The 14,968-nt window shown below is 38.1% G+C and overlaps 1 protein-coding gene and 1 long non-coding RNA gene across 3 annotated transcripts in view; one reads left to right on the forward strand and one right to left on the reverse strand.

Moving 5' to 3' along the window:
* LOC127652397 (protein shisa-9-like) overlaps positions 1 to 14,968 on the reverse strand; it is a 293,861-nt gene that overhangs the window by 220,016 nt on the left and 58,877 nt on the right. For both annotated transcript variants that reach the window (XR_007971701.1, XM_052138515.1), the window contains exon 3: positions 13,409 to 13,524. Coding sequence is in view for 1 of the 2 variants with exons in the window: in XM_052138515.1 (XP_051994475.1) it covers positions 13,409 to 13,524 (116 nt within the window). In the remaining variant the exon portion in view is untranslated. The remainder of the gene's footprint in view (positions 1 to 13,408; positions 13,525 to 14,968) is intronic.
* Positions 4,224 to 10,032, forward strand: LOC127652400 (uncharacterized). Its single transcript, XR_007971702.1, has 3 exons — positions 4,224 to 4,422; positions 9,593 to 9,768; positions 9,882 to 10,032. It is a non-coding gene; the product is annotated as an uncharacterized LOC127652400 (long non-coding RNA).

Below are 14,968 nucleotides of genomic sequence, written 5' to 3' on the forward strand. Positions count from 1 at the left end.
AATCCGGCTTCACAAACGTTTTGCACAAATGTATTCTGCTCGTGTTTCATGAACCCAGTATGTTTACATGTGCAGTATAATAATTAGCAGCGTTAATAAGAGTTACAGGGTTTTTTGTTTCGTTGTCAACCTACTGTCTTCATCTAAGTATAGATGATGCATTGTGTAATTGAATATTTGAAGGAATATGCATTTTGCATTTCTCAGCTGAAGCGTGTCACTTGTTTTTCAGAGCACGTGCACAACATAGAGGCCAGATGTGCACAGATTAATGTATATACAGTACATCCTAAAGGAAGCTGAACAATTGCATGGTCTAGGTCTGAATTCACAAAATTCGATGTTCAATTTTGATGTTCATACTTTTTCACTTATATATTTTCACTGATACACACTTCATTTACTGTGTAGATTTATTTAGATTGACTCTGATGATAGTTGTGTTGAGGTGGGCAGCGGTTCACCTCAAAACATGGACATAAGCACTGCAACTCAAGATTTTGCTGATGGCATGGCCCAGGGCTCCAGACTAACATTTGAAAGCAGTGGCACAGCACCTCATTTGGTAGCACTGATGGGGCCGTGGGGGCTTGAGTTCTGCGGCCTATAAAATGAACAATTTTAAGACAGAAACTAATAATAAAAGTGGTAGTATTATTATATTACAAAAATAAGTCCAGTTACCAGTCATATTGAATATTTTGCCCCACTGAAATATTCATTCAACAGTAAGGTTTTGAATTTGAGTTGGCATGCATTTGTCAATTTACTGGTATTAACAGTTATCTATAAAATAACTGTAAGTTTATCTCTAAACTCTATAAAAAGTTCAAAGTTAACCTAATTTTTATTGGGGTAAATCATTCTGACAGTGCAACTGAATTGGGACTCCTTTCATCAGGTTATTGTTGATTCAAGTTCAGTCATCTATTGGAAATTTGAAGGCAAACAGAACAAGATATATTTTTCTTCAATCTGACAGCATCAGAAGAGAACAGATTTTACACAGAAGGAAAACTAGCTTTGTCCATAATTCACAAAGGTCCAAACTTGTACTATACTAAATACATGGTAATTCTTTAAAGGGTGTTGATGATTGAAAAGTCTTATTTATATCTGTGTTTATATCTCCTGTTCATCTTGTTAATGCTATTGCGGTATGTCGGGCTGTTTCATTTTGGTTTTAAACTAGTTTACTCACCGTGGCTTTTCATCGAGGTTTGCACCAGAGAATTCTGTGCTGAATTCAAAATGGTTTCCATGACTCACGCCGACACACCATGCTTCGCACTGCTTCTCGCACCACTGTGCAATTGAGAGCTCGAGACCAGATTCGCGAGTATATGCACATTTTCTGTGCTCGCTTTGTGCTTCTCACTGGTCCTCGGGCGCTATAATGATTAATGCTTCGCAAGTGAACGCACCTGGTCTGCGCTCACGCTGCTCTGTTCTTTAAGCCGTGCTGATAATTGTTCCAGGTAGTGGATAGCACTGTTTTGCTTCCGCTTTTTATGCGTTTGCCATTTGATATTGCTTAAATGAAAATGGCAGCACATAACAGAGAGAAAGAAGGAGAGATGACCAACACTGTAGTCTCACTAGTGCGACCTGTAACAAAACTTAATCGCACCGATGGGAAAAATGGTCACAAAATGTGACCATTTAATCGCAGTCTGGAGCCCTGAGTTCACAAGAGCAAGTGCAAACCAAGCTAGTATAACTCGACAAATGCCCAGTGTTAACGACAGAGAAACGATCACTTCACAGATCAGTGATGACAAGATCATAATAAACCAGAACACTGCTGTACAGCCCTCCTCCAGTAATGTACACTTAACCAGAATGCTTTATCAACAAATGATGGTCGATATGCAGCGTACCTCTCGATCATTCCTTCAGTCTCCGATGTGTCTTCAGATGATGAAGACTTGAACAGTCTTGATAGTCAAAATTTAGCATACAAATTTGTTTTTTTTTGCATTTTAGTGTCAAGAGCACTGCAGTGCGACGTGTTCATTTGGCAGAATTTGTAATGTAATTTAAATGCAGCACACCTTGTATTGGTTAGGGCATGTTTTTATATCTGTTGGATGCTACATTGCAGGACCATACATCTCTCTAATATGCTGTTGTTTGTGGTATTAGATCTCTGTTCCACTCTGCCTGATCTGCTTGCGGCCACTGAACCACTGAGTGACTATTTGGTCAATGCAGGCTGCCTCAGGCCACTCAGGCTTGTTAAAGACATTCTAATGTTTCAACTGATTCACAGACTCCAGAGACCGTAGCTTTTTCTTGACTTTCCTTTATGGCATGATACACCTATAGTATATTTAAAGGGGTAGTTCACCCAAAAATGAAAATCCTCTTATGATTTACTTACCTTTAAGCCATCCCAGATGTGTGTGAAAGACTAGCTGACAAAAGCAAAAACTCAGGCAGCATATTCTTATAAGGTTGGCATTAATGATTGATATATTACTGAACATTAACTTGAACATTAAGATGTTTACGTGGCTCCTTGTAAGTTTCATGGCAGTTTCCTGGTAAAATTAACGCTAGAGGTGCTACAACAATAATGATACTATGGCAAAGTGAGATTTCCAATTTTCTCTTTAGCAATTGGATGACTTGTTCACTGTCAAACAAACATCATGACTTACTGTATAGCACAGGACTTGTAAGGCAATACATTTTAATGTCTACAATACACAACCAGCAAGCTTATTTAAATGCTATAGAATTTAGCTGCAGCTCATGTAACGGGAGCCAGCTGGTAGATAGCTGTGCAGTGTGTAAACCTCACTCTCCTGACCTCAAGAGGTGCCCTAGCGACTGACACTAGAGGCTGTAGCCTTTAGCCTCCTTGTTAGAGCACCCGCCTCCCAAGCCGGAGACCTAGGTTTGAGTCCCGTACGGAGTGGGTAGAACAAGAGTGTCACACTCAACTGATATAGAATATTACACTTGCAATGCAATAACTAGGGTACGAATCCAGAAGAGCACTCGAGTCGACACGTGAGCCAAAAGATTGTTTTTCATCTAACATTTGCTGTTATGATACTATAGGTTAGGTTTAGGTTTAAGGTTTAGGTTAGAGAGGTAGGATTTGCTCATTTACAACTTGATAGAGCATTAACCTTAAAGGTGCTGTTATTGATTTATTTTTTCATGAAAAATGTACCTACCTAACTTGAGAGATATTACTGAAACAAGTGTTGTTAGATATCTCACCTGTTTCTGTGACAGCTCTAGACTCTGTTAACAGCAAAGAAATATGTGTCCATGAACTGCGGTCAATGGCGTTTTCGGCCTGTCAATCATTTTGCACGTTCTCATAATGTTGTAGTTGCAATGCATTTTTGAGATGTATTGCCATTTTTAAGCCATGTTGTTCAGTTGTCAGTTGAGGGCGTTATTTTACTGTTGTTGTTTTTAACAAACGTTTTTGCATGATGTAAGTCTCAATAAAGCTCATTTGGTATCTTTGGAGGGTAGAAAAAAGGGCCGTGGCTAATCCAGTGGCTCTGGCTAGAATCGCTTACAGCATCTTTAAAAACCTCTACTCACATTTAGCGCCACACAGTGCCTCGGAACTGCCGCGATACATAATATAGTAATATCATTTTGCAAAAATGTCACCACAGTCACATGACTTTCATGAGATCATGCTGGAAATGGAAGAGCCGCCGCACACAAGATGGAACATTCTCAAATCATGCTGAATAACATGGATTATCAGGTTTTGCACAAATTGTGATGCCCACACGTGTGTTTGCTGTCATTAAATCTAAAGTGGGATATACTTGTATTGTTGTGCTGTTCATATAATTTGTAATGGAAAAGTATTAAAACAGAAAAGACAGAAGCTAGTTCTAGTTTTAGATGTGCATTTCCATCCAATACAGACATACTGTACAGTAACAACACTGACAAAAATATACTCCCAAGACATATGGCCATACATGCGTCATCCTCAACACATTCTGATGTGATAAAAGTGTTTTTCATGGGTGGTCTGTCATACAACATGCCCACAACCCCACCCACATACACACACTGACAAGCACATGCTGTCTGCCAAGAACATGATTGGCACATATGGCACAGACTCTCTAGTACATCGCAATGTCTCATCGTCAAATGCAAACAGTGTGACACACATGCTGTTGCGCTCATTAGCTGCACATATGAAGCATTTTGCACTTCAGACCAGTAAGAACTGCTTAGTTAAAACATCTTGAGCTTTTGCTACAAAAACAAGCTTATATCAGCAGTAAGATCTTCAGAGTAAGAGAAATATCTCTGCAGAGCAGGTGAAAAAACGTAGAGGGGCTCTGAACTGTTTTGCCTATAGGCAGTTCTATAGGCATTTGACTGGTCAGCTAGACAGCAAAGATCAAGAATCAACATCCTAGTCAGGTAACAGATTCTTTACCTTATTGTATTATAAATTTTCATCACCTGACACAGTCAAGCCATCAATCATCTAGACATGCTGTTTGAAGTGTGTAGTCGAAAACTCAGTCACTTTACAATGGCGGTTTGTATTTGTCTGTCTAATGTTGGCAAGAAGAAAAATGTATATAATTTGTTTTGAGGTGAACATTTTATCATTTATAGCTACATTTTGTAATTCTAATAAGAGACAAAAAATATATACCCTGATGCCAGTGAATAAACAGATATTTATCATTCTCTTTTCTCTAGTTATTTAGAAAACCATCTACTGCACTTAAAGGCTAGAATGTGTAACTTTTTCAATGATAAAACACTTTATCCTATCCCAGCTTATTACACAGATAAAACTCTAAATATTTGTAGGTTGATTTAGCTGAAAACACTGTGGGGCCATCAGTTGCGTCACCTTTGTGCATGCTATTTCAGCGCAAAAACCTGCGTCTTATTCACTAACCACCCCCAATGTAGTTTAAGCAGGTGTAATCAGCAGTGTAATTGCGCTGTGTCTTGAGAATTTATAAGTCATTCCTTTCTGCGCAAACACGCCCCCTTTCTATGTAAATTAGGCTTATTATACACTCACTTAGCACTTTATTAGGAACAATATGGTCCTAATTAAAGTGCCCGACATGTTCTTCTGCTGTTGTAGCCCATCTGCCTCAAGGTTTGATGTATTGTGCATTCTGAGATGCTATTCTGCTCATTACAATTGTAAAGTGTTGTTATCTGAGTTACGTAGACTTTCTGTCAGCTGTCGAACCAGTCTGGCCATTCTCCGTTGACCTCTCTCATCAACAAGGCATTTCTGCTGCTCACTGGATGTTTTTTGTTTTTGGCACCATTCTGAGTAAACTCTAGAGACTGTTGTGCGAGAAAATCCCAGGAGATCAGCAGTTAAAGAAATACTGTAACCAGCCCATTTGGCACCAAAAATCATGCCATGGTCAATATCACTGAGATCACATTTTTTCCCCCATTCTGATGGTTAATGTGAACATTACCTGAAGCTCCTGACCCATATCTGAATGATTTCATGCATTGCACTGTTGCAACATGTTTGGCTGATTAGATAATCGCATGAATAAGTAGGTGTACAGGTGTTCCTAATAAAGTGCTCAGTGAGTGTAGATTGTTATTCGTCCATAAAAATTGCCTCAAATTTAGATTGAACTTTTACCACCAACTGGAACCATCCTTCTCGCATCCTCTGCAGTATAGCACTCATGATTGGCCCGCAAGATTAGAATTGCACATGCAAATTGCGTTCAGCAACAATTTTGTGGGTGCGTTTGCGCCGTTGACTGATCTACATAATTCCTTTAGTGAATCGGGCACTAAACGAGCGCAGACAGCGCATGCAAAAAAAGGACACTTTTCCCCCTGAGTTTTTTTGGCACTATAAAAATTACTGTGTTTATTTTGAGTGACCCGTCCATCCAGAAACAGCAACAGTGGCTCGACCAATGCCATGAGTTAGAGGCGAGACTATCTGGAACTTTTTTAATCTCCAAAGAACCATATAGCCAACTCAGGAATTCTGTACAGTGAAAAATGTGTTTTGATAAGAAGATTGAAGAAGCAATCGAAGGACCTTTATTTGTAAGAGTGTAAAGTGGTTTTGAGATAGAGAGTTATCTCATTCTACTCTAATTCTCCTTTCATTCGACACCCTATCACATCCTCACTATTCCTCACCTGCACTCATCCAACTTTTCATTCTTTATTCCTCCACTTAGGCCTTGTCCTTCTCTCTTATTTTCATTCCATTTTTCTCCACCAGATTTCCTCACCTATATGTTTTCTTGATTCCTCAAATCTAATTTCCCTTCTGAGTTCATCAGCCCATCCAGCTTTATCAGTTCATCTCAGTCACCTGCTTAAGATCCATCCATTCTTACTGGCCACCTGCTTCTACTAGTGTGTACCTACGATTCAGGGTATGTATGTTTGTGCATGCAGATGGATTCTTCATCGACCCTAGGGTTCTGTAGTGTGAACCAGCTGGTGTAATGAACACTTAATTAAACACTTGTTGAAGAGAAAGTGAATGATGCATACTTTGCTCCAAAACATACAGAGCTGCCTACGGAGGCAGCATTTTAAGGCATCTTATGCACCTTATGATGCCTTCTAAGATACCCTCTTTTGACCCAATTTTAAGGCAGCAGAAGGCAATTGATTTGCAATTTGCTCAGTGAAAAAATATATATTCAAAATAAGAAGTATAGATTTGAAGTAGTTCAGTGCAATTCAAAATGAAATAATAAAGAGAGGTGCTTTTAGAACTGTAAAAGATGAAGGAAGTATCAGCAAAAAAAAAAAAAAATGCAGAAAGTGAGAGTGTAAACACTCACATTCAAACCAGGGAAACAGAGAGAGGGAAAGAGATAAATGGGTCCCTAATTCTCAGACAGAAGGACGGTGTGTTCTTGATCAGCAGTTCTTGGCTGAAGCTTCTTAATTATGTCTTAATAAGAACAGTTGCTTCGTGAAGCCTCTTTAAGACCTCTTCATATCAACAACATGTATTAATCCATTACACTCAGAAGGTCAGTAGGTGATGGCCTGTGGAGCCTAAGTTTGTTGGCCAGGGTTTCATCAGTAACATAGCTGGACGATGGGTGAACTTTTGATATTAATAGAAAAGTTGACCCAAAAATGTAAATTCTGTCATCATATACTCAACCTCTTGTCCATGTATAAGCCATGTGACTTTCTTTTCCAGAACCCCCAAAAAGGTATTTTGTATTCCATATAAAGAAAGTAAATGGTGAGCAAAATAGCTTGTTTTGGTCACCATCGACTTTCATTATATGGACAAAAACATTCTTTAAAATGTCATCTTTTGTGTTCCATAGAAAAAGTCATACAGGTTTGGAAGGACATGAGGTTGAGTAAATAGCTGTGCGTAAGGTCTTACGTAAATCGAGGTATAAAGTTCACACTAAGGGTTTAGTATCTACTAGTTAGTTTGTAACTAAGTCGGTGCTTAATTTGGTTGCTCCACCTGTTCTTAAGGCAAGACTTAACTAGTAAGTCATAAACTCTCCGTAAAGTGATGCGTATTCGCATAATATGACGTTTACCTGCATTGATCCAATAAGCAGCCTTCATATTTGTACACAGAAGTATTAAAAAGCTGTGAACTTCAATTTGATTTTGTTACGGTTGATGTTCAAACCTTGTTTGCTTACGTAACTGTCACTGCGGACGTCACGAGAGCAGCTCTCTTGAGAGACATATTTTGATACCGTAATTTGCGGACTATAAGCCGCAACTTTTTTCCCACGCTTTGAACCTCGCGGCTTATACAATGACGCGGCTAATATATGGATTTTTCCCGCTTTCAAATTTGATAAAAATTAAAAAAAAAAAAACATTCTGTGACATGCTCAGTTTTTTGGCAGCGTGAAGCTTTCATTAGACCAATGAAATTGCCGAACGGGTTAAGGTCAAAACAACTTTTTTTTGTTTACTGTTTAGATTAAATCGAGCGCGCTCAAACTTCCCATCATTCTGATTACGGTAGTAATTTTGTCACCCTCACCATGGCAAAGACATGGAGAAACGCATATGATGCTGCTTTCAAGTTGAAGGCAATTGATCTGGCTGTTGAAAAAGTAAATAGAGCTGCTGAACGGGAGCTTGGTCTTAATGAGTCGATGATAAGACGCTGGAAACAGCAGCGTGAGGAATTGACTCAGTGCAAAAAGACAACTAAGCTGAGGCTATTCAACTCCGACACCGAAGGAGATGACTTCAGTGGTTTCAGTGCACAGGACGAGGAAGATAGTGACCAATGACTTTATTGGTAGGCTACTGTTTACTGCAAATGTTTTATTACAAGCCGTGTGTCGCAGCGGGGGCGTGGTCAAGCGCCCGTCCGGGAGAGAAAAGCTGTAAGGGCGCTTACACCTGCGCTAAATTATGTCTAACACCGGTGTCTAATTTCAAGTGCCCTGCTTCACGTGTCCTTCTTGGGAAAACTGTCACACGGGCACCAGTGTGACAGTTTTCAGCAGGGCACTTGACGTTCCAGGTAAGGCTTAATGGCCACAGCAATGTTTACAATCAATTTTATAAAGTTTCTCAATTCTTCTATGCGCCAACACTAGACTGACGTGTGTCACTTTCTCAGCTCTGTGGCTGCTGCCTTTTTATGCCGCTCTCCCCATGCTTACTGAAATTAGACACCGGTGTTAGACATAATTTAGCTCAGGTGTAAGCGCCCTTACCGCTTTTCTCTCCCGGACGGGCGCTTGACCACGCCCCGCTGCCTGAGTAAAGTTCATTTGTTTCAATGTACCGGTAGGCACCTGCGGCTTATAGACAGGTGCGGCTTATTTATGTTCAAAATAATATTTTATTTAAAAATCAGTGGGTGCGGCTTATATTCAGGTGCGCTCAATAGTCCGGAAATTACGGTAATTAAAATATTATTTTAATTATTTAACATTTTATGCTTTTATATTTGACTGTCATTCATATGTTTTTGAAGCCTGAAAAGGAAATCATATGCTTATTTTATTATTATGACCCAAGCTAAATTTTTATTAATTACTTAGTTAGTTTGTACGGTAATTAATCGTCATATTTATGAAACACCTAAAACAGGCAATTAATTGTCAGCCAAATTAATTGTGACCCCTAATTTTCATTATTAGGTTCCTACCTTGTGAATTGTTTTGTTAAAAATGTGTATGAAATTTCAAAATGTGACAACAGCGTGTATCATTATTAAAACATTTGATTTCATGATGTCATATAAATTGATAAAATATGAAATTTGTACATTTTTAAAAAGCTAAAATGATATGAAAATCACATGAAAATCACAAAATATAAAAATATATACTATATTGTGAATATAGAGTATATGAAGTGTCCACCCTCAGTTTTAGTTATATTATGCTTGCATGTAGTCAGAACTGACGAGTAAAAACTAAAATGTATTGGCCAATGATGCTTCTTTCTCCAACATGATCAGAGAGGGTTGAAAGGGTCAGTTTTCCTAGGCCGTTTGGATTGTGATGCAGCACATGTTTCCTTGGCAATGAAGTGGAGCCTGATGTTTGTGCAGCTTTCTGCAATGCACTTTGAGTATGAAGATGTGATTGTTGTATGGGTCTAGGTTGAACATGTGTGCCTCAAGTTCCTTGAATGCAGAACCACCATGGAGTTCCAGAACCTTCTCAGCTGTCTTGCAGACTTTCAGGATGCTGTCTGACGGTCTTATAAATCCACCTCAGGACGTCATGTCGATCAGTGTGTTCATCTTGGGAAGAGCTCTCGAGTGCTGATAAACAGGTAGTGCACAGAATCTTCTTCATAGATGTTTTAACTGCAAAGCCTGCTATGTACCCCACCACAACCTCTGGGAAGACATACAGTGATGTTTTTCTCTGTGTCTTCTGTTTCAGGCTGAACATCACTGCCTGAAATGCCAGCATATCAGAAGATGTTGCCTCCAGTGTCACTGTCCGGTGGAGAACTGTTGCCACTAGCTCTGATGGCTTGTCTTGCTACCATTCTTTTGAAAGCTGAATAATGTGGGATTGTTGTTAAATCCATTAGCAGATTTGTTCCCACATATCTGCACATTTTTATTGTATTGTTCAGTTTAAGTACATTTTTGTGTGTACTTGGAAGCTTTTGTTATTGAACAAATAAATATGTATGATTTCCTTGAGTGTGCATATGTCAATAAACTTATTTCTGATTGTGATTTAATAGATCAGGGGATTGTTGAAATAATTAAATGCTCACAAGCTGGTATGTACATATTCCAGAAATGAATGCAAATGGATAATTCTATAAAGTAAAGGTAAATTCATTTATGTGTATGTGTGTATATACACACACACACACACACACACACACTGCATATTACCGTTGCTTAAATTAGTTTACATTTACTATATAATCTAGTAAAAAAAAGCAAACTTTGCATCCTGTAACAATCTGCAGATGGAATTGGAAGTATTGGATACTTTTGCTTTAAAAAGGGGTATTAATACACTTTGTTGTTGTATTTTTACTGTTGATTATTAAAGATTATGATCGTTATGCCCACTCTACACGGGGATAACGACTCATTTGTACTTAATAGGTACATAGTCTGTATAAATTACAACCTGTGGGCACTTTTGCCACATCCTTAAGTGAGTGTTTCCGCAATGCCCTCTGTTGGTAGGGACATGCCGCAATGCCCTCTGTCGGTAGGGACATGCCGCAATGCCCTCTGTCGGTAGGGACTAGTAAGATGGCTGCCAGAGCACTTCCTGTAGCTTCACGCTACTGCTGGCAGTTTAGAATTCTATGAGCAATCCAGTATATATATATATATAGATCAGTGATTTCACCCCACACTTCCTGTAGCACTTGCCATAGAGAAGTCCTTCTCTTTACTGTTGTACATGAAACTGGTGTTGAGCGGGTAGAATTCAATGAAGCTGTCAGCGGAGGACATGTGATGTACATATCCTCTTGTTTAGTTGTACATCTGGCCATCCACATCTCTTTCTGCCCTTGTTAGAGCCAGTTGTCCTTTGTCTTTGAAGACTGTTGTGTACACCTTTGTATGAAAATTTAGTTTTTTTGGCAATTTAAAGCATTGTATAGCCTAGATTTCTCAAAACAATGATTGACTGACGAGTTTCTAGAGAAAGCTGTTTCTTTTTTGGCATTTTTTACCTAATATTGACCATAAGACATGCCAGTCTATTGCATACTGTGGCAAATCAAAAACAAAGAGGCAGTCAGGTTTTTATTTTTTTTATCTGTTGGTATTTGATAGAGTCCATGATGCCATGTATCCAAACAAGATGTCCAGAACCTCTGGCATAAATACAGCACAACAACATTACAAATCCACCACCATATTTAACCATGGGCATGGGGTACTTTACCATATGGCTACCTCTCTGTGTGCGCCAAACCCATCTCTGGCGTTTGTTGCCAAAAAGCTCTATTTTGTATCATCTGACCATAGAACCCGGTCACATTTGAAGTTCCAGTAGTGTCTGGCAAATTGAAGACGCATGAGTTAGTTGTTGGATGAGAGCAGAGGCTTCTTTATCTAAACCCTTCCAAACAACTTGTGATGTTGGAGATGTCTGATTGTAGTTTTTGAGACTTTCTGACCCCACTAATTTATGCAATTCTCCAGCTGTGATCCATGGAGAATTTTTGGCCACTCAAACCATATTCCTTACCATGCATGGAGACCATATAGACACACGTCCTCCTCCAGGCCGATTCTTAAAATCTCCAGTTGATTGGAACTTCTTAATTATTGCCCTGGTGGTGGACATTTTTATTTTCAATGCTTTAGCTTTTTTCTTACAGCCACTTCCCATTTTGTGAAGCTCAACAACCTTTTGCCACACATCTTAACTTTATTCTTTGGTCTTAACTTATTGTGATGGATGACTAAGGGAATTTGGTGTTACCTCATATTTATACCCCTGTGAAACAGAAAGTCATGGCTGAACAATTGCATGTTCCTAGTCATCATTAAAATATGAATGGAAATATAGTTTGGATATATTTTACTCATATGATTTTCTAGGGGTGCCAATAATTGTGGCAAATGTGTTTGAGAAAAATCTTTATTTAATTATGATATTTTTCAATTAGTTTACTTCAATTAAAGGTTTTATTTTTGTGAATATTGTGAATGAAAGATCAAAAGGATAAACAATAAAGACAAATTTTTCACAGCCTTCTATGCCCATATTTACCAAGCGTACCAATATTTTTGGACATTTTTCTACATATATTTTTCTAGTTACAATATTCTCTAAAATATTTCATCAACTAAATTTTGCATTTGGTTAGAGTTGTGTAGAGTATAATCTGCTCGCAAGCCATAGTAATCGATTTGTGAGCAAATCCTTTTAAATAGGTTTTTTTGGTCAATATGGCTCACAAAATGGTGTTAACTGGAGTAAAGGAGTCTTAAACAAAATTTTCCAGATATCACAAATAACTAGAAAAGTCATGGAAATGAATTGGTCAAAAAGGGTGGGAACCCTGTCCATTGTAAGCATGTAATTATTTGTATTTGTCTTACCCTATTGGCAAATGGTTTTTTTTCTTGTCCCAAGGATAAACCTCACTAAATTATTAGAATTCTCTGAAAAAAAGACTTAATATTTTTTGTCATTTTGCTTCTTAAGTAAATTTATCTCTTTTCAAGGATGTTTTTTTTTTTTTTACTGGAAAATAAGACAAAAAAACTAAGTAAGAAAATTATATTTTGCAGTGTGATAATTGAGCACGTTTACATGCACAGGTCTTACATTGAATATCTGTGATAAGCTGACAATGTGTGTGGTCATGCAAACACATTTAACAGATTTTCTTTATCGGTCATAAATGGCTTCAGAATAAACCGTTCTACATGGATTGATTTTTGCCCATTTTCTCTTATTTCGCATTCTGCATTCTTACCAGCATATCCAATGCGTGCTCGTGTTTTGTGCATGCCTCTTCATGGTTTGATGTCAAAAGCAGAGAATAAATTCTTTTTTAAATCTCAAGTAAACACAGTTTTGTCAGATTTGAAAAATAAGCTTATTACCAGAATATTGGTGTCAAATACAGGATGCCAAAAATGCTGATAGAGCTTAACTTGTATTGAACCAAGAATTCCTTTAAACTGTGCAAGATTTTAGTTGCTTTGAAAAAGAGCTCCTTCGTCAATACTTCTTGTGTTCATGTGCCAAACTCTGCAGGGCTTGACTCAACTCAACCCCAAAGCATTGGCAAAGGAAACAGAAATATAAGTGGAAAATCTGTCAAGGTACATTTTTCATCTAAATATTGAACATTTGACATTATTATTATTATATATTATTTAACATTCATTGTCATCTGTGAGTCCACTGAGAATCAGTAGAGCAGATTCTCAAACAGTTACTGTATATCTGGCGCTCTGACTCACCGTTATTGGTGCGCATTGATCTTCCAGAGATACCGTTGGATCTGATAGGTTGGTGACCTCCTCCTCTGTCCACGCCTCCTACCTCACCTGGCTGTTTCAACAGTTCTGTCAGGGCCCTAAAAAAAGAAAGTTTTGCACACCATCAGTTACTCAGCAGGGCACTTGCCATATAAGGGTGAGTAATACAAACCAGACAAGCTACTATGACATCACGTCTCAACAATTCAGATGTTTGCCAAATTAAGTAATTAGTCTTAAAACCCATGACTCCGTCTGGCTTATAAGTGATGTGTAATTGTTTGGATGTTAAAATACTTTCTCTGATCCCAGCTTAATATGCAGAGACACGTATAATTAGCCCATTGGAAATGTAAGTTGACATCCTGAAATGCATTATCACTGTGGCACTATCAAAACACTGCTCTCTTTGTATAAGTATCTCGACCAGCCTGGAACAGCAACATTGGCTCAATCAATGACGTGAGTTTGAGTTGGTACTATCTGTTTGGCCGACCAATAGCAGATGGGTGGAGAGTTGGGAAACATGTTTGAAATAATTTTTGCAATTCCATTTGTCGCCACTAGTTGTGCATAATTTACACACTTCACAATTATGTCCATGGAGTTCCAAAGAGTTATCTCTGATATAAAATAGATGTAGGTGTGATTGTTTAAGTTGTGCCATCTAATACTATATGCAATGGACCCCTTTCACAGATTGTGATGAGGCGTTTCCACTTCATCTACCAGAGTAAATAAAAAAAAAATGTATTTGAATTTATTTGTATAATTATTTAGTGTAAAGTTTGCCATCTTTCTCTTTATCTGTAATGCATTTCACTCTCTTTTTTTTTTTTTTTTTGCATTTTTGAAAAGTCATGAAAATGTAATCATGAATTTTGTCCAGTGGCAAGATAGCTGGCCTAACATGCCTAATAAATAAATAAATACATATTTTTCATCCTTTCATTATCATTCACTTTTTTGCCTATTTATTTTCAGTCGCTTTAATCCACTCCTAATTCATCTACAATCAAATAGCAAAAAAACTAAAAGTTTATCCCATCAGATTTTTTTCCCTTGACAAGCAAAATGGGACGGCTGTTTCACAAATAGCATGTCCGAAGCCTAGCTCATCAGGGAAGCAGTGTGTAAATCTGAGCTCCACCCCGTTAGGTCTTCAGAATTTCTACAGAATCTCTCAACAGTGCAAATGAATAAGCATCTAAAGTCAGATTGTCAGATTCATCAACCAATCATATTGATTTATTTGTTCTTGTGGGTGCGGCCTTTAGGATATGTCCCTGTCGAGGCCTTCTAGATGGCCTTGAGTGATGTCTGTATTTTGAAAGCGAAGAGCGTGAGATGCTGACGAGTCAGCTGTCAGAAAGTCTCTGGCTGTCATTGCCGCTATTACCATTGATAAAGAGATTCTTATAGATTTGAAAACCTGAGATGTAAACGGGAAAGGAGGGCTTATTTTCACTTCAAGCAAGTTGGTAAGTGCTTTTTGCATTGTTATAGTGACATTAGGAGTTTTTTATGTGTAAATTTGGAGCG

The sequence above is a fragment of the Xyrauchen texanus genome, chromosome 12, assembly GCF_025860055.1.
Source record: "Xyrauchen texanus isolate HMW12.3.18 chromosome 12, RBS_HiC_50CHRs, whole genome shotgun sequence".
NCBI classification, from domain to species: domain Eukaryota; kingdom Metazoa; phylum Chordata; class Actinopteri; order Cypriniformes; family Catostomidae; genus Xyrauchen; species Xyrauchen texanus.